Raw genomic sequence first — 20,101 nt, 5'->3', positions numbered from 1 at the left:
TAGATGTGTTTTAAATCCCAAAGGTCATAAAGTGTACCGTAATATCCAATGTAAACACCAAACTTTGAGTTACAAGCCTTTTTTATGCAAGAAGATTTGGCATGAAAGGTGAAAAGCTACCTTTTATGCAAAGCAGACATTGGCTGGTGTTATTACGTCTGCTTTTGTGATTACATTGGGTTGCATTAATAATGTACTGAGCAGGGAGAGTTAAAAAAAGGTCATATAAATCTGCTTAAGAAAACAAAGCTCCAGACCCTGGATAGCGATTTATTTTCAGACAGGGTGTGGACAGGCCCAGTGGGATGGGTCATCTATCTTGCCTCGCAGGTAATTCCACCAAAAACCACAACATGAACCTTCATCCAGACAGAATTGGCACCACAGGAGCATATAATGTGAATTTTTCGTAGATACTGTAAGATACAAATAACAACAACTATATGAATCCAAATGTTTTGGGACCCTTTCCAGCCTCCCCTGTCATCATCCATCCCACATTCCCAAGCCGATGAACTGCAGCTCTCACATGACATTTCCAAGAAGCATTATCTTCCTGCTGAAAGGAAACCCCCCACCACTGCTGCAGTTCCAGGAAAAACTGAATAAAAATAATTTCTAACTGTAGGGATGGAGAAAAAAAAGGCTAGCTTAGCATGAAAATATAGCAAACTAAATGGAAATCCCCCATAACCAAAACAGAACTCCCCCTAACATTCATGAAGCTGTGGTTTTCAGTGAGATCTGTCATCTCTTAGGGAAAAGGGGGCTTTTAATCAAATGTAACAGTGGTGATCGTCAGTGTCTTCAGGGTTTAGTAATTATGGGCTACAAGCAGTACATTGCCCAATGTTTGTTTGGTTGTATCTTTAAATTTGACAAGAAACTAGTTGATGTAAGCCCACAAAAACCTCCAAAAACAGCATGTGAACAATGAGACACAAACCTTGTGTGGCTGAATATGATTTTATTTATTAGAAAAGAAGAAGAAAAACATTTTGTGATTAAAAAAAATGTGCTTATATTCATGCATATTTATAGGCAATTTGAGTAAAGAGCTTCCTAATAGAGGTCTAAACAAGTCCAGTATTTGGACCTGATCTGAAACAGACCTTTGGAAAATTAAAATTCAACTTACGACCCAATTCAAAGGCAATTTTATTTATACAGTCTAATATCACAAATCACAAAGTCCCCACAAAGGCCTTTACAATCTGTACGCCATATGACATTGTTAGACCTTCGAAGAACTCCCTCCAAAACAAACCTTTAAACCTCAGAACAACAGAGGAGGGCTCCCTCTGCCAGGACACGCTGACATGCAAGGAAACCCGAGGACAATCAGAGCCAGCCATGAAAATCTGACTCAATCAGAAATGGTGCCAACCTGAACAGACCAAAACAGAGAGAAAACATCAACACTGGCATGATGCTCCACCAATTAAAGGCGTCCTGTTGAGTTTTCATTTAAACAAACAAAAGTTCAGTTTTACAGTCATCGGTTCTCAACAAAGTAGATTGTGTGTATCCTTGATGTTGAACAAGCGCATTTAAGCCATTTTATGTCCGATTAAAATATATATATATGAATCCTACATTGTTTACATAATTCTTTGTAAGTATTCTTCATTGTTTCTTTCCATTTATGGTCAGTAAATAAGTGGATAATCTGAAACCGGCAGGGAAGTATCACATCACCAGAAAATCATTGCTCTGTAGCACTAGCTGTCAAACAATCCACAAAGAACAGAAGTACATGTAAAGTTTCCTGACCTCACAGTTCATATGTTTTCCTTCTGTGATAAATGAAATGCACTAAGTTCAGAACTGATGGTGAGTCCTGTCAGATCCCTTAACAGACCAGTTGCAACACAGTAGGACCCGACCAGACTCAGTGAGACTACATATAATATTGACATTGACCAGGAGGGTCTCTGTTATAAGGAACCATGTGGACCTGTGAGGACTTTTGTAGGCCTATCCATTATGAATAATGCACTTTTTAATGCACAATTTGTGTCATATCCATTTTCTAATATACCAACATTTATTGAAAAAGAAGTTCTGTCAATAGTTCTCTTACTATTGTAATGAAAAACATCTTAAGCTCAACTCTGAGGCTGTAAATCATTTTCTAATAATAATAGCTACTTCTAGCAACCCAAATTATTTTCAGACTTAGATCAACAACTTCCTCCTCCAAGTAGAGATAATGACGTGCTCACCACTGACAGTGTAAAAAATGGATGGCGTATCCGTCACGTCACCCACCCAAGATATATTTTGAAGTTGAAAATTTGAACATAACATGTTATTCTCAGATTTCTCTTCCTGTTTTTGAAAAAATAAAAAGACACGTTAATCTTTTTGTAGCTGTGCACTTGTAGCCAGAGGAATTTATCATCACATTAAGGGCTCTAAAGAACTTCTCCTGGACTCGCTGAGCGATCTTGTTGGACTGTCCTGCAGAACACAAAGAGCTCCCTGTGAATTTTTTCCAACATATGATTAATCAGTTTTTTGAGCAGTGAGTTCTTGACCCTTCACAGCAGAGAAACAGAAAACAGGACATCATCCGTCATCGGTTTATATTGTGTCTCTGGCTTAATATGTCATTCTGTTTGCAGAAGAGTCACAACGGTGCAATCGGAGCATATTAGGCCACATTTGACAAATATTGCGCTTAACAATGAAATCAATTATTTCATTATGTTTGTTTACTGTAAACAAACATTCTCATTGTGTGCTGGAGCTTTCAGGATATGTGAGGGATTGTTCAGTGGAACAAAACAAAGTATGATGCTGTTCCTCCAGTGCCAGCAAATGCTCAGAGATTGATGGTGGAAGAAGTGAAATATGAACTTTAACGTCACTTCCAACATCTTTGTATGAATGATGTCAGGGTGAGGAGGGAGGACAGGAAGCAACAAGTCTTATTGGAAATGTCATAAAGCCCTCACCGTTATTTTTTTAGAATTGTTGATACACGTGTAATGATTTTGCAAGTAAAAGTCGACTTGAATCAGTTATTAGTGAATGTTCAGATCAATTTCTAATTGTAATGATTCTGATTGACACCACAGCAGCTCCCCTAATTCATGGATTGGATTTTATTGGAGGTTTCCCACTGAAGAGAAGAGTGTTTTATCTTCAACCTCTTAAAAGTCTTATTTGTTTAATCAAATAAACATTATTTGCCCTTAAAGCAGATAACAGCCACGAGTGTTAAGACTTTTACGTTTTAGCAGAGCCAAAAGTCTCAGACCACTGATTTTAGTTTTACAGTTGATTTGAAAAGTTTATTAGGCTGGTGGTGGCATGACAAGGTCCAGAACAGAAACAAAGACAAGATGGAAGTGAACATAATGGAAGTGTGGAATATCCTGGAGCACACGGAGAGCAAAAATTTGCAGAAATGAAGGTAACAAAACAGCCTGTGCTGCTGTGATGATTACTAAATGATCTGGATGAGTCTGCGTGGTAGAGACAGGTGGTAGGGGAAGAGTCGGTGAGGCCACATCCAGAAATAAACTCATGAGACAGACAAAGGACAGACAGATGAGGGAAAACACTGGGAACTAGAACAACAACAACAAGGCACTGAAGACTGATATTGCAGCATGTTTATTAAAGTTTGTATGTGTCTGTTTCTTCAGGGCTTACAGGGGAGAAAGGCATCCAGGGCCCTCGGGGGATCAAAGGGCCTTCTGGGGGCAACGGTGATCAGGGAGAAAAAGGAGACACTGGACCTCCTGGTCCTAGAGGTATGTCTGTGTTTTTAAATGATCACATTTGCTTAATGTCAACCATATGGAAGCACAACAAGAACAAACAGCACAGACTGCTTATCGTAAACAGAGGTGTGTACTTTGAGGTAACGGTAGTATTAACAATATAATACAATAAGTGAGTCATTTAGTCACTCACCCAACAGTTCGTCATTCACAAGAAGAAAAATCCCAGCGGTCTTGTACAACTCACAGCTGAATCTCGTCAACGTGTTCACAGCTCAAATCATTTCAGACATTTCAAACTGAGAAACTCAGTTGACTCAATGTTGACTTTGTTGCCAGAGTAGAAAATTCCCTACAAGGAAGCACAACAGAATATTTTAAACATCTTTCATCACTAACAGGTGGCACTGTATTTTTGTATGTTTAGCCATGGATGTTAGAATTGTTTAATTATCCATATCTGCCTTTATTTGTTTGAAAGAAACAGCTGTGTGTGCTTATCAAATCATCTCTCAGCTGTCTTTAATGAGACAATGCATCATTGCAAAATGGTCTTAAGCATCATAAACACTTAAAAATGACAGGACCTCTATTACCTGTATTATCATTCATGTGTGCAGGGAGATGCAGCCAGGTAACTCCAATGAAAAGGGGGCCAAAGGAAGTCTTAGAACACGGTATTCAGTTCTGTCAATACATCCATGATTTGGATTTGGATCCATCAGTCTGCTTCCCCACTCTTTGCAGCGTATGAATCCATCTACTATTCATTGCATTAGCTCTTCTATACCCCCATGTAGATTTTCACTGGAGGACAGAGATCAAAAGGAGAGTTGATTATTGTCCTCACATTTTAAAGGTCTGCAGTGATCCTTAGCAAACCCACAGCGGCCACTTGTGTGAGGACCATGTTGGAGTTGTTGGGATTATTATTATTTTAGAAAATGAATCACTAAAGGTGCCCCACTCTTACAACTGGCTGTGGACCCCCAAAGAGTCCCTTACAAGTAGCTTCCGCAGCACGTTTTACTGAAAAATTATCATGTCCAGACTCAGGAAGTGGTCCATTTTGAATTTAATGGTGATTTTTTGCAATTTACAGGTGTTTTAACTCGGGGATTGGGTCAATTGAATTAAAAAAACCTTCAGAATAAAAAGCTATCAAAAGTTTGGAAGATGGTTGAACAGCATGTCCGTGTTTGATCTACACATGATTGATCCGAAATGTATTAAATTCAGAACTGTGTCGACCAAACTCAACACCACACCAAACCCGACCTGTGCAGCGTGTGAGGGCCCGTTCATAGAGTTTTTTGACACACCAGTGTGTCAACACCAGTGATACGAAATCCATAATGAGCATTTAATAGTTCAAGACAGCTGAATATACCATCTACCATTGTAAGAGAATATTAGGAAATTCTCCGCCATTCTTTGTCCCCATTAGTTTTCCATTGCACACTATAAATATATATCTATTTGACATGACTGTTCAAATTTTCCAAGCAGACATGAGAATAATCTGCTGTTGGAATTTGATGCTAACTTTTGGAATAAAATCGATGTTGAACACAAGATACCATGACCGTGACTTATTTCTTTTTTCATTCTTTCCTTCCATCCACTCATTTATCCAGATCAGTCTATATCTACATAAACCCCTCGGGTGTCGTTCTTTCCACACTGGCATCACTCGCCGGACAGTGCCAACGATAACGAAAAACACTCAGACACACAGAGTACTGTTGGGGAAACCACTGCCATGACAAATATGATAAGGCACTGTCTTTTTTTGTGTCAGCATTGTGTGTTTATGTATGTATGTGTTTAGCCAACAGCTGTTGCCGATCAGAGTTGGCTGAAATGTCCAGTGTTGGAGTCTCACAGTCCCTATGTTGGCCAGTAGCTCTCAAAACTTTGGACCAGGCTGATCTGTTGTCTTCTGTGTGTGTGTCTGTGCATGCATTTAGTTGTTATGTCTCAACAGTCAGGACCAGACTTCACTCTAGTTTTAGCACATTTTTATATAGATGTGCCTAACGTTGACAGTCGTGCACAGCTATGCATTAAGCTTTATGTAAATGTTGAAGACAGCACTTGGCCTTTGAGGTCAATTCAATTATTGATGACAAATGCTGAAACAATGGGACACCGTTAATAGGAGTTAGACCAAAGGTATTGGAAGACTTTAACCTCTAACCCATCAATTGATAAAGAGTTTTATTGAAGGGGTTTGACTCATCAGGTAGCATGCTTGATAGCTCATTTGCTAACACAATAACAATTTCACCTTTTTTTAAAAAAAAAAAGAAAGATGTGATTTGTACCATTTCTCCACATTCCCACAAAGGTCACACAGAGCGAATTCACAACTCAGTTGAACTCAGTGTGAAAAATTCTTGGAGATTCATTTCTCTCTCTTTTTTTCCCCTTCATTAGCAAATACACAAATTACAGCAACTCCATTGAATTGAATTGTTTGACAACCTTATTTCAACAATTTCTCTAAACAACTAGGGGGGAAAAATCATGTGTTGAATGGCTGTATTGTTTGTATAAGGTCCTGTTTCATCGCTCTACACATAGAGGTCCTCAATGGCGGAAGCGTCACATTGTGTAAATGAACAAATGATCGTGAAGAAATGTTGCAAATGATAGCCTGCATGTTGTAATTTGGTGTACTGTAACTGGCCTCTGATTTCTTTGGAGTAAACTGAAGAAAACATCTAAAATTAGCGAGCGTCACTCACAAAAAGCTCTAGTACTGACAACACTGTTTGATCGACAAGTTAATTATATAACTAGCAGTTCGAAACACCGCAGAAATAAATAAAAAATGGAGACACAAGGATCTTCACGGATGTTTGGTCATCTACACTCTGGCAGTTTATAACAATGTCCATCTGTGCTTCCACCCATCTGAGGTCTGGTTGTGGGTTTAACAAACCAGTGAAGGGTGAAGAGTTTGTAGACTTACTGGTGTGAACAGGGGCCTCAGCGGAAGGCAGTTGCTCGGCTGTAGAGGGAGGAGGGACACTGAAAGCTTGTTGAAACAGCACTGGGAAGCTTCAGGGTCTCTGAATAGTAGGTAGACTGAACAGCAGTGGATTGGGTGTTGGCTCTTTCTTTGGTTGTAAAGCATCACAGATTTGCTGTGTTTGCTAAAAAAGTATTGTCTACTGTCATTTCCTGTTGTTTAGTGGACTTGAAACTAGATTTAGTTAGCAAAATTCAAAAGATGGATACATCCTTTATAGGTTTAACACCTAATCATGAGGTTAGTTGGCTCACATTAGTTAACGCTAGCTAACTAGTGACAGCTGTCAATCCCAGACTCAATGCAAGGGTGGTCACTTTTGGATTGCACCTGGATGCAGCAATGAATTTTTGCTATCCATAAAGCCATGTTGCTATTGTGGCTAAAACTGTTAATTATTTAAGCTTTAAGTACTTATATTTTTAGATCCATGCTGCCATTCAGGGCCAACAACATACGAAATTAATCATGCGGTTTCAAATCTAAAGCATCTGTTGTCTCTTGTGGCTCAGCAGTAGCTCACCAGTATGTTTGGGTTTTTCTAGCAGTGTTATGTAGTTGTTAAGGATGTGGTCAAGATGGAGGTGACACTGACAGCTGAAGGCGTCACAGGCAGGGTGTGGTGTGTTAGCTACACTATTTAGTCATGGACACACACATATACATACAGTAACACACACATGGACGATGGGACCGAGTGCCACCTCGGTTGGCAGCGGCCCCTGTGATCTTGGATGTGAAGAAAGAGTCAAATTAAAGGTGGGATAAATGCCGACTTCAAGTTGATCCTCTTATAGCTTCATGGCAAAAACAGACTTGCGGTTTCAAACCTCATGGCTGAAAATTAGCAACAAATCCCACTGAAACTCGCCTGCTTTGGAGTTTATTCTCGGGTGTTCAGAATAAAATTATATTTTGAAATGAAAACAAACGAGCAACAGCCGTATCCAAGCTGCTGAGTGGAGGGAGGTGCTGTGTGTAAATGTATCGCCATTTCCAGAAACCACAAATGAGAGGACTTGTACTTATACTGATTGAGCGGTGTGGCATTGTATTAACTTTTCCAATATGCAAACATCTACACTGTAAAGAAAGTCCAAGAAATTACCTTGACACTAGTACCTTTATTTTCTGTCTTCTCTTTCTGCTTCCCCTTGTTCAACCTCATTCACCTCCACAGCAGAAAAAAAAGATTTAACCACAACTTTTAGAGGTAAATTAAGCACCAGACACAGGGTGGGTATCCTCTAATTTTACATTTTATGCCTATATCACTAGGGAAGATTACAGGGCTGACTATATATATACAAAGAGTACAAAGGAGAGGAAATGGGTGTGAGTTGGAGGAGCAGTTTTAAAATTTAAACCTGTCGATGGCTGAGCTACTCCTGTGTATTATTTTATCTGCACACTCACATTTCTTCCCCCATGTGTGCTATATTGTGGTCCTCACTGTAGTATGCGTACAGTAAGTTCAGCCAATGAAAAGGCCTCTTATATTTGGTTAACGGGATATGATTGGATGTTATTAGTGTCATCTAAATATAAGTGATACTTCTGTGCCATGATGTTATAGTGGACTTGATCCTCTTATAGCTTTATGGCAAAAGCAGACTTGTGGTTTCATGCCTGAAAATTAGCAACAAATGCTGCTGAAACAGACATCTGCTTTGGAGGTTATTCATGGGTGTTTGGAACTGAATCATATTTTGGAGTGGGAAAAAATCATATCCAAGTTGCTATTTTGAGGGAATCCTGCAGTGATACCTGCGTGCCATGATGTTGTAGAGCAAAGAACAAGAACAAAATCTGTGTGAAAAATTGATTATAAACGTTCTTCAGCCTAGACTAACTTCTGGTACGAGTTATATTTTACATTTCTGCCCCTATGACATCTGTTTTCAGTCTGGTTTTTTTCTGTTTTGTCCTCAGGTGACAGAGGAGAAAGAGGGTTCAAGGGGGAGAAGGGGGATCGAGGGGACCGAGGAGAGAAAACAGGTAAGAGCTGATATATGACTTAAAAGTGTAACATTGAAATGGTAGTTTTTATTGCTTTCATAAACAGCATAAAAGTCCTTGTCAGGTGAGGTTGTTTCAGAGCTTTTAAAGACTGGACCTAGTCCTCCTCTGCTTTATAGGATGCCCATATTCAAACCACGGGTTACTTAGCTATAGAGATCAAAATTGTTTTTTGTACCCAGCCATATACATGTTTATTTCTGCTGTGAAGTTGGACATTTTAACATGGGGGCTTAACTGCAGTTTTTGGCACTTCTGCATTGGTTAAACTTCACAGCCACAGAGGTTGCTGCTTGGTTCAAATAGGTGAGGGGGCAAATAAAACAGGAGTGAAGTTATATAACTAAAAGTCAATAACGGGTTATCAAGTAACAACTGAACAGTGATCTGGATTTTAAAGTGTAACAGTTTAATGGTATTACACCAGTTTCATTCTCATAGTACATTTTCACTCTCACTCTGTCAGATTCAAATACACTGTAAAGTTCTCTGAACAAGCTTAATAACAACAAAATTCCAAAGCTGGAAAGATTTTTCTATTAACTGTCAATTTTAATAATAACGTCCTGCAAGAAAGCCCAATTATCTCTTTTGGTTGAGCGACCTCGATCATGTTCTGCTGCCAGCAGCAGCTTAAAGCCTCGATTTTGTAAGATGACCACACATGCATGCAGACAGACTTGTACAGATGTTAGTTAATCTGCTATGGTTACAGCAGTAAAGTGAACAGGGTCTGCTAAAAGATTCAACACTGAAATTTAGTGTTTTATAGACTTAAACAACTTATGTTACAATAATATGCCCTCTAATTAGTGTCGTAACAGTTCCAGTGACAGTGTTTTTATATTTTTTTCCATCATCTTCTCCCACTAAACCCTTTTAGAGCAACAGAAATGTATTCTTTGGATTATTATTCTGTTTCATAAACTGTAATCCATCAATTCTCATAGACATAGGAATGTAATAAACACTTTTAGAATGATTAGGAGTAGTCGAAGTTCGAGGCTTTTGCTCTGCCTCCACTCCCAAAAGGCTGGATGAGCATTTAATGATCACACTTATTTCCAAGATTTATTCACATTTATGTAGATTTTAAACCTAAATTATGGTTTAATGATCTCTGTGAAGAAGGTGCATTTGTTTAACCAGAACACTGATTGGATACTGCAAAGAAACATGCGATTAAAGACATGTTTTTATCGCAAAACCGGTGGATTACTCCTTCTGAGTTGAGAGCAAGTTGCTCGGTGGGTTGGTGCAGAGTACAGTACTGTGGACGAGAAAGCTGGGCCGGAAGCCAAAGCTCTTGATTTTCCAGTCCATCTACGTTTAAACCTTCACCTATGGTCATGAGCTTTGGGTAGTGACCGAAAGAATTAGGTTGCAGATCCATGGCCGGGCGCATCCTCAGAGATAAGGTGAGGAGCTCTGACATCTGGAGGGAGCTCAGAGTAAAGCTGCTGATTGTTTGTGTTGAAAAGAGCTAGTTGAGGTGGTTTGGGCATCTGATTAGGATGTCCCTTGGGCACCATTTTTAGGAGGAGACTGGAGGGACTACATAACCCATCTGTCCTCGGGATCCCCCAGGAGGAACTTGAATGTGTTGCTGGGGAGATGGACTGGATCTGGAACGCCCTGCTAAACCTGCTGCCACCACAACCTGACCCCAAATAAACAGAAGGAAATGGATGGATGAATGGATTGTAAAACTTTAATTTTATAAAAAATATTTGCATCAAATCAAACATTATATTATATAATATAAAATTGTGTTATATTTAGTAAAATGCAGTTCAACTGCACGGTCACTGTGAAGAAAATCCTCCTTGGCACCACGGCATGTTATGGAGCACATATATTAGTGCATGTGATCCAAAACCAATAGTTGGCAAGACAAGAACAAAAATTTACGAGCTGGTGACTTTATGGGACCCTTACATCTCCGCCCCACCTGATGTCCTGTGCAAAGTGCTGTGGGAAGTTTAAAGGCTCAGCAGATCTGCTTTTCTTTTCAGCGTAATCTTATGGTTTCCGACACACGATGAAGTACCACATGGCTTAGTGTACATCAAAAGGATTTAAAAACCATTATATGCATATGTCCTGAGGCGGAAAGCTGAAGCCTTGTACAGAAACCACCAAACTGGGTTCAGGTAGAAAGTCATTATTGGCCCCAAAGCTCATTTATTTAGTTTTTTTGCCCCAAATGTTATTCTTCCTTTGCTACATGACTGTGGTTGGTTCTCCATGTGATGAGCGATGGAGTGGTGTTCACATCAAATATACTTGATCGCTCGACCATCTGAATGCTGTTTCTGCCCATTACAGAGCCGTCGAAGATCGGTTCTTTCCTCACATCATTTACAAGACATGGATGTTTGAGGTTTCAGAGCAAGAAAGACAGACTGAGGCCACATGCTGCTGGCTGTCAAAAAATATCAAATCTCCGTGTCATGCACTTTTCAGTCACAAACCTTATGTGGCTGACTTATCGTTTGATGCATGACTCAGATCTTTTTACACTTCAAAGCATACAGTGCATACCTTTCTGATCGCTTACCAGAATGAGGACCAGAGTTACTAAAGACCACTGAAGTTTTTTCTGTGGGAAAAGTGCACACATGTTGGGTGTTAACATACAACCTGCCACACAGGAAGTTATATCACTAAAAGGATCATCATCTTTAGCTTTGTTGAAAGACTTAACAGCACAAAAACAGGCAAATGACCCCCAGATTGTAGTCATATGTGAGATTAAGAGAAAGCGAGGAAGATCTTTCATCTGTGTAAAACAGTTTGTATCTGGATTGATGTTCTGTTTAATCGACATTGAAGTCTCTTAACTCACTTGAAACAGAAAAAAAAAAAAAATAGAAAAAAGAGTTAATTAATTTGAACCACTGACAGAATATAGAATGCATATGTGTATCCGTGACGTCATCTAGAGGTTTCTGAATAGTCGCTTTGAAACTCTTGTAAATTGTAGCTTATGTTTGAGCAGAAAAACACACTTGTATCATTTCACAATACTGTGAATCTTTCCGTGGAGACAGACCAACAGACGAACTGTACTGTATCATATAGTTTTGATTCAGGATAAAGACAGGAAATATCTCTAAAAACATTAGGTGAGTTGAGTCCAACAATTTGCCTATTATCCGTCCTTAAAGACTTTTTCCCATATGTTTGTAACTTGTAACAAAACCCTAATTCGTTTTTCTTTTTAGGGAATTGCAAAATTTGTGTAATTTGCACTTGACAGTTAATATATTACAAGAGAGATTGGAAGTGATGCATAGCACACACAAACATACACCCACAGCTCAAGGCCAGCTGACAGTTTGATCCCCAGGGTCCAGCTTTAAGTGTTGTGGGTTTAACGTCTGACAGGCTGTCTTTACAATGGACCTGTGCAGCTACAGGAATCCAAAAATAAATTGATTGCTTTCGGACTCTGGTGAGAAATTTATTTTCACCCTGGAACTCGAACATATTTTTATGTGGAGGTTAACCTAAAGCCAAACGTTCAACGTCAATACCGAGGAACAGAATCAGAGATCAGGATACACGTTTACCTTCAACTCTTCAGGTCTCACTTGTGTTGGAAAAACCTCCTATGTACTCAGCTTTTATTATTTATGTTCAGTTTTTTTTTTGCTGAATCTAATAATCTGTTGCTGGAACAGAACAACTCCCAGAGTTTGCTTCAGAAAACATACATGTAGAAGAAGTGATGTAGGTCAGTATTTTATAGAATTAGACCCAGTTTGAGTCTTTTTATGTCCTTTAATGTGATTCATTGGTGAGCTTGGGACAATTTTGTCACCATTTGACAGTTTACCTCTACTCCAAGCCTGTATGCTAAGCTAAGCGTACAAGTTGCTGGCTGAAGACGTATATTTACCAAACAGATATAAGAGTGATGTCGATCTTTTCATCTACGCTCATAAAAACTTATTTTGAAAATCAACCAGATTCCCTATGCCAGGTGTCAAACTCAACCACAGAGACGCTATGTCAAGGGCCAAACAGGGTCAACATTTATTCAACATGATAAACAAGATATTAAATCAATTCAAAAGGAAAACATATCTAGGTAGGCTACATTCTTATTTTAATAAACGTGCTAAAGCCAGATGTTTGGCACCTTTTCTTAAGTGCCAGTTCATCAGAGTTTGGGGTTCAGTTCTATGCTGCGGAAACCCTTAGGATGTAGGTGATGGTGTGCAACAGTGAGACGACTCCTTTGTAGGTTTTTGTAGTCATCATCACAGAGAAAAGCTGCTCACACAGGTATGTGCTTCCAACCGTGCAGAGCATTTGAGAAGCATGTAGGCTGAATATAATTGTACCGTGGGCCGGATGTGGTCTATGAGCCATGAGTTTAACATATGCGCTCTATGCCGTTTGTGTGTCTGCCTTCTAGGCCAGCTCAGTCTGCTCTGTGCTGATGCTGTCAAAAATACAACAGCCTTGTATTCTCGCCGGTTCTGCAATGCTTCTGAAGCATGCCACGACGCTTCTGGTGGAATCACAATCATTGTATCGAATGGCCGCTATGAACTCTGGTGGCAGCGGTGCAGAGGAATGCATCGCATCTGTGCATCCGGTGGGATCCAGCAGTAATATTTACTGAACATGGACAAGTATGGTATCTTTTCATCCAACGTTCAGAAAAGAAAATAAGAGTAGAGACTATTTCCAAAAAAGTTTAATATAAAAACAAATATCACATGAGAGGCACAAACTGATTTCAAAATATTCTTGTTTGGTTGCCCAATTTTGTGCATTTGCTGGCAAGAAACAAGAAAATGAACTTAAAAGCAAACAAATAACCAAACAAAAGAAGAGGAAAGAAAACAACGTGAAGACAATAACAAACTGAGTTTCAAGGAGAACATTTTCTGAACAGATGGAGCTAGTTAACAGTTGTCCTGAAGCCATTCAGTCTTGTCCAGTCCAGACCCTTCCTGCCTTCCTGCCAGATAAACATTAGTAATTGTGATCACTCCATGATCTGGCCTTCTTCAGGTATTGACAGTCTGGTTCTCTAACTCCTCTGGCCTCTGAGGTTTGAACCACTTGGACGAACACCAACAGTTGGAACTCACATATCTAGTTTCCCCTGGACTAAAAACAGTCATCATATCGCATGCACAGCTTTCACAGAATATGTACAAGGCTTGTTATGAAACGTCAACTTTGAGAGTGTTTCTGCTTAATGGTGGACCAGTTTGTTGGCTGTCCGACGTGAACATGAGAGCTGTCAGACTGTGGAGAGACAGAACAAGTTAGAGACCAGGATTTTTGAGTTTTTGCATAATTACTTAAAGAAGTATTTATTTTGATCGCTGACGTTTCTCGCTGTGGCATGTGTGTTATTGTACACAAGCGTTCTGACTCAGGAAAAGTCATTAACTACATAAAGTTAAGGTTTAGTAGTTGGTTAAATTTGAAGCTCATTTTCCATCCCAGGAGCAACTGATACATTTATTTTATTTCAATTTGGTCCAATTTTGTGGTTTTGACATGTTGGTATTTTATTATATTTAAACACAATTTGGAAATAAGAGCGAATGACACAAGAAAATGTTTTCACCAAACAATGTGCTGCCATTAGCTACTGTTGCTACAGCTGTTAAACTTTCTGTTCTCGCGTGACACATATGCAGTTAACGGTGACATATTTATCGCTTAAAATCCTTTTTAATTTTTGAAACATGTGTCCTTGAGGTTTTAAAAAAAAGGCAAGCATTGCATTTATAGTCTGTGACCATTAATTTTGCTGCCTGAAAGGACAGCTGGCTGGCAGATTTACCAGCTGTAGCTACTCAGAAAATGAAGCTAACCTTAGCTTCAGTCTGGTCTCCCGTTGACCTTTTTAATGTTTCCAACTGACTCATTTAAAATGACTTTCTTGTGTTTGGGATCTTTTAAATATGCACTTGATGGCTTCATACACATGTTGTATGTTTGTCAGTGTAGAACAAGAAGAAACAGCATTGTTCTTGTGCTGCAGTGTAGAGCTACTTAACAAAAAGCACTAAGTTACACACCACCAACTGTTTAGCTGATTTTGTTGAAACTGGATCAAATTTTATGGAGAAAATTAGTTTCCTGACGGACAGTGAAGTAAACTGTTGCCAACTGTAGCTGCTGTTAGCTAATGTTAGCTCAGTTTATTAGCCAGGCTGCCCAGATGAACTCGTGGGGGTGTTAGTGTTTGTACCACAGGCGTTTTGGACCACCGGGAAGAAGAAGAGGAGGTTTTTTAGGCATGCGAATGTTGAGGGGAAGCAGAATCCGTGTCGTGCCAGAACTGGAGCTGGGGAGCGGTGTAATGTAACCAGGCTTAGCAGCCGTTGGGACATTGATGGAGGAAGTTAAGAAGAGAAAAGAGTGACCGCGCAAGAAGCCATCTGACCAGAGTAAATCTAGGACTGACTTTTAGTCGTTGGTGAGAGCTTGGTGAAATAAAAGGCTGAAAGACAGATGCCGAGTTGGACTGACTGCTGTTGTAAGTAAAGCTGGCTGCTATGTCCTGTGTTGTTGACCCTGCTTGATGTTTGCAAAGTTGTTGACTCATTATATTTCTATCATAAGCTATATAATCATAACAAATACACATGTACAAGTGTCTGTAGTTACGAGAGTGGTATTACACTGGGGCACTAAGTCGCAAAAATACCAATTTTTATGCAATGTTCTTTTAATATGTTTGGCCGATGCAACTCTAACTAATTTTGTTGGGGTTGTTTGAGTGTTAACTTCCCCAAATCCAATAAAGAACCGGGCAAAAGTACTAATGTTAGCAAATAATGTGCTCCTTAGCCATGGAAATAACTATATGTTAGCATTAGTTAGTACTGCTGGTACTTTTTAACTCTCTTTAACCCTTTAAATGCTATGTATAGCTCTTCAGCCTCATTGCTTCAACATCCAAAAGGAATCCTTGACAGACGTGTTATGATTGCTAAGATATTGGAATAGGTTTAGTTGCTGTTGCCCAAAATTACGATTTTTGGAAGAACAAATAATTTTTGCTTGGAAGCGATGCATTTATGGCATTATTTAGAGGAGTTTTGGAGGATTTTATAAGCCCAGGAAATTTAAAAATATTAACCACAGGGAAGCGTGTCATTCTTAGATTTGAACATTAAAATTTAAAGCATGAATGATTTCTACCCAAGAGCAGGATAATTGTCTCTATTATTTAGAGCCTGCGGTGTCATCCAACATATCATCTGCACTATATCTATTTACAAGAAAATGACTGATTCATCTTAAGATTCTCGTCATGCATTTGCTTGATTTATGCCAAAGTTTCCGGCAAAATAAATCAAGGACCCGAATAACCGATTAACATAATTCATCGTTTCCAGTATGTTGCAGTCCAGCTCTTCATGGCAGAGGCATGAATGTCTGTGAAGTTCACTTGTATGGTTCTCATTATCTCTGAAGTCTACATGTGCTGCCTTCATCCAGAACCTTTCGTCCACCTCTCCTCCCCAGAGTGTCTCATTTGCACAGAGGGGACCCTCAGGCACTTCACAGGGAGGGGAGGGATGCAGGACTGAGAGAGAGGAAGATGAATAGTGTGAGAGAGATGTGTGAAAGTGTTGAGTCTCGTCTCAGGAGTATTCGAACATGTGGGGATTAGAGTTATACATATGGCTAGTAATGGCCCTTTTATTACATGTATGAGCTGGATATGATAGATATGATGATACAGTATAAAGTACTGTATAGGTTTTCAGAGTTTAAATATTTGTTTCTTATATTCGCAGGCTTTTAGTGTATACAATGGTAGAAAGTAAGTAGATTTACTGTACACAGTACTGTACTCAAGTGCAATTTTGAGGTACTCCACTACACATCGAACATTTTTAGTCTCTAGTTACTTTGGAGATTCAGATTAATAAAACAGATTACATCATTGAAAAAATAATGATGTATTATCATGGATAAAGATAAGACTTCATTCATCTTGACAAGCTGTCAGTATACTATTTATATAGTACAAAAAAAGTCCCAGTTTTACTGAAACATTAAAGTGCATCAGAAATTAAAATTTTGTTACAGTGGTTCACAATATACAAGATGGATAAGGAAATTACTCATAAATAAATAAAGAGTCGACTCCCCGCATCCAAAAGTCTTAGTCTTTCCTGTAGGACCCGGTTCAGACTCCGGCCTGTGGTCCACGGACGTTTCCTTTTGTCTTCAGCTGTCCACTCTCACATGTTGAAAGCTTAATTCAGTCACGTGATGTGACAAGAGCAAAATACTTGAATTCACAATGTCTTTGTCACTGTCTGCTCTGCGCCCTGGGTCAGGATCTCTGTCACAACACAATCTTACAGCTTAAACCTTTTAGAGACTTTTTAGATTTACAGTGGAAAATAAAACATGTATATCAACATAATGATGTATATTTCTGTTTTGATTATTCGTGAAAACTTAATCTATCTACAATACAAAGCTGAGGAGTTGTTGTTTTTTTTACGTGTTTTGATTTACTGGGAATGATTTTAAAATGTCCGGCGCTTCTTGGTGCTAGAGTGAAACGTGCTCTGGGGCGGCTTTGGGGTCTGAAGGGTTAACAACGAGAAGACTGTTTTAATCTGCTGTCCTTGGAGCTGGTTTTGGTCTCGTGGCCCAAGAGATTCATTTTTAAAGGACATTTAAAGTATCTTGTTAAAAAGTAGTTGACAGTTCTAAGAAGTATTAATGTGGTACTTCTTCATCTTCGTGCCAGCAGCAGTTTTTACCCAGCTTCATAGCAATCAAAAGAAGAGGAACTGTTATGTATTTGATGAGTGAACAAATAGTTTCAACATCTGTTTCAGGTAATTGAATATTCAATTACTCATCCCATGTTCAGAGCTAAGTATGTGCTTTTAGTCTTTCTTCTTTCAGTATCATCTGAGAAAAGAACAACTGGAGAACATCTAATTTCTGTTTTTAATTTCCTGGTTCTTACATTTCTGTAGGAATATGATACAGACATGCAGCAGATATGACAGTGTAATGTTAGGGTAGATATTAAATTATGATGGGCTAGTGAGTGCAAAGTACTTGACGGTATAATGAGAGTTAAATGGTACACAGTTAAAATTTATGATGGTCTGATGAGACTAATATCCTGTCTAGATAATGTGTCTGCTTTTGCTCTCCAGCACTTTGTCAACAGTCTCAGTTGGTGCACAGGTCTTAAAAACAGTGTGCGTGCATGTGTGTGCGTGTGTGTGTGTGTTTGTGTGTGTTTACCTTTCTTTCTCTCTTTCACTCTGTATTCTGAAAGGTGATAAATCAAGTCAATTATACAAGTTCAGCTGCTGCATAGTTTGAAGAATATGAGCCGTACCATTAATCCACGAAGCTCGTGCTAACACAAACACACACAGCTCTAGTTAGCTCTAGTGCCCCTGAGCAAGGCGCTCCAAACCTGAATCCAGCACACTGGCTCAAACTGAACACTGTAGTTTAAACATTGTATATTTGGTTATTATATTTTATGAAATAGATTTTTTTGTGATATATACATTTTTTAAATGTCGTGATCCATCCAAGATCCAAGATTTTATCAATTCATGTTTTTCATGGAAAAATAAAACCATTAAACATGGACATTGAAAAAATATTAATAAACTTTATTACTATACAGTTTTAAGTGTTTTCTGTTGTGTGTTGTCTTAGTTGTCGTTAGTAAGCTTGTTTTTTAGGAACAGTTCGATATTTTCTATCTATCTATCTATCTATCTCTGAATTTGTAGGAGGAAAAAAGTTCCCTCAATTAGAATAATTACATTTATTTTGCTTGTTCAATCAAAGACTATTTCCGTGGTTTATGGGGAAAAAAATCAGTTGCGGCATGTTGAAAACAACCTATTCATCTCCACTTGTTTTCGTGTTGGTTTGATTTACAGAGCTTCATTAAACTCATAAACACTCACGATGAAAGTAATCTGCTCAGTTTGAGTTCAAAGCTGTGCCAGCAAATGCTGGATAAAGGGGAGTCATGTGTTCTGTCAGTGTGGTTGTGTTGACATTAATAATGTCTTCAGTATTTCCGTACTCTGAGTACTCTGCTGTCTTATGATGCTGTTTTCTACAAACGCGATCGCCTGGAGGCTCCAATAAATGCACAAAAACGTATGTCTTATATCTGCCAACAAACTAAATGGTAGAAACAAACGTGTATAAATGCCTCTTCCAATTCATGAGTATCATTCTGTTAATGTATACTTGGATCTGTGTTTTAGTGGAGGAGACTTTGGTGCGTCTGGTGAACGGGTCAGGTCCTCATGAAGGTCGTGTGGAGGTTTTCCATGAACGCCGCTGGGGGACGGTGTGTGACGACGTCTGGGATAAAAAAGACGGAGACGTGGTGTGTAGGATGCTCGGATACCAAGGAGCCACTGAGATCCATAAGACTGGACGCTTCGGACAGGGTAAGAGATGATCAACGCACACGTATACCAACAGTCTGCTGTTTGTTTTTGTTTCATGGTCTGCTTTTCTGCTCGCCATCCAGCTTTTTGTTCCAGTTCATGTCTGTACAGTGTTCACTTTTTTGTCAAAGATACATTATTGTCACGTGATGATGTAGGATTCAAGGAACTCCTGCAGGTCGTCCATTAATTACACTGTTGTTTGTTTCTCCCATCCACAAGCCAACGTATGCATGAGTGAGTCATTTTGTAAAGCGCTTTGGTCTAAAGCGGCTTCATACAACACTGTTTCCAGAAACGGTTAGGGTTAGGGTAAGGTGTTAGGTATATGCTGTGTATATATACCAATTAGGGGCAGCAGTCACAGCAAGAAGTTCGAACCTTTTCTGTGTGGGTTCTTTTCCTCCCACAGTCCAAAGACATGCAGATTTGTAGGTTTATATTGGCGACTCTATGTGCCTTTGTATCTATGTGTCAGCCTCGTGATGAACTGGTGATTTGACTAGGGTGTACCCCTCATCCAGTGTCAGCTGGGACGGGCTCCAGCCCCTCTGTGACCCTGATGAAGATAAGCAGTTATCAAACATTAATATTTACCAGTTAGCCTCACCAACTAAGATTTTATTCATTCATGTTAAGTGGTTGGAAATTCAAACAGCATGCAAAAAAACATCTAAAAACATTAATAAACTTTATTTAGCGATCACCTTTCGTGCACAAACACAGCTTAAAGTGCTTTCTGTTGAGGATAAAGAATGAAAGAAAAGAAAGATCGTGTGAATTTTGTTGATTCTTTCAGTTGTGGTCGTTAAATTTTCCATGAGAGAGAACAATTTTCAAAAACTGCATGAAGGCAG

General features: G+C 39.1%; 1 protein-coding gene across 3 annotated transcripts in view; it reads left to right on the top strand.

Moving 5' to 3' along the window:
• scara5 (scavenger receptor class A, member 5 (putative)) overlaps positions 1-20,101 on the top strand; it is an 85,541-nt gene that overhangs the window by 53,785 nt on the left and 11,655 nt on the right. The window contains 4 exon segments of one of the 3 annotated variants that reach the window (NM_001303324.1): positions 3,657-3,764; positions 8,704-8,769; positions 13,217-13,399; positions 19,056-19,244. In NM_001303324.1, coding sequence (NP_001290253.1) covers positions 3,657-3,764; positions 8,704-8,769; positions 13,217-13,399; positions 19,056-19,244 — 546 coding nt within the window. 3 annotated transcript variants of the gene reach the window in all.

Source organism: Larimichthys crocea, chromosome XI, assembly GCF_000972845.2.
Source record: "Larimichthys crocea isolate SSNF chromosome XI, L_crocea_2.0, whole genome shotgun sequence".
In the NCBI taxonomy this organism is placed as follows: domain Eukaryota; kingdom Metazoa; phylum Chordata; class Actinopteri; family Sciaenidae; genus Larimichthys; species Larimichthys crocea.
Note: the sequence above shows the minus strand (reverse complement) of the source record. Positions and strands in the feature narration are given on the sequence as shown.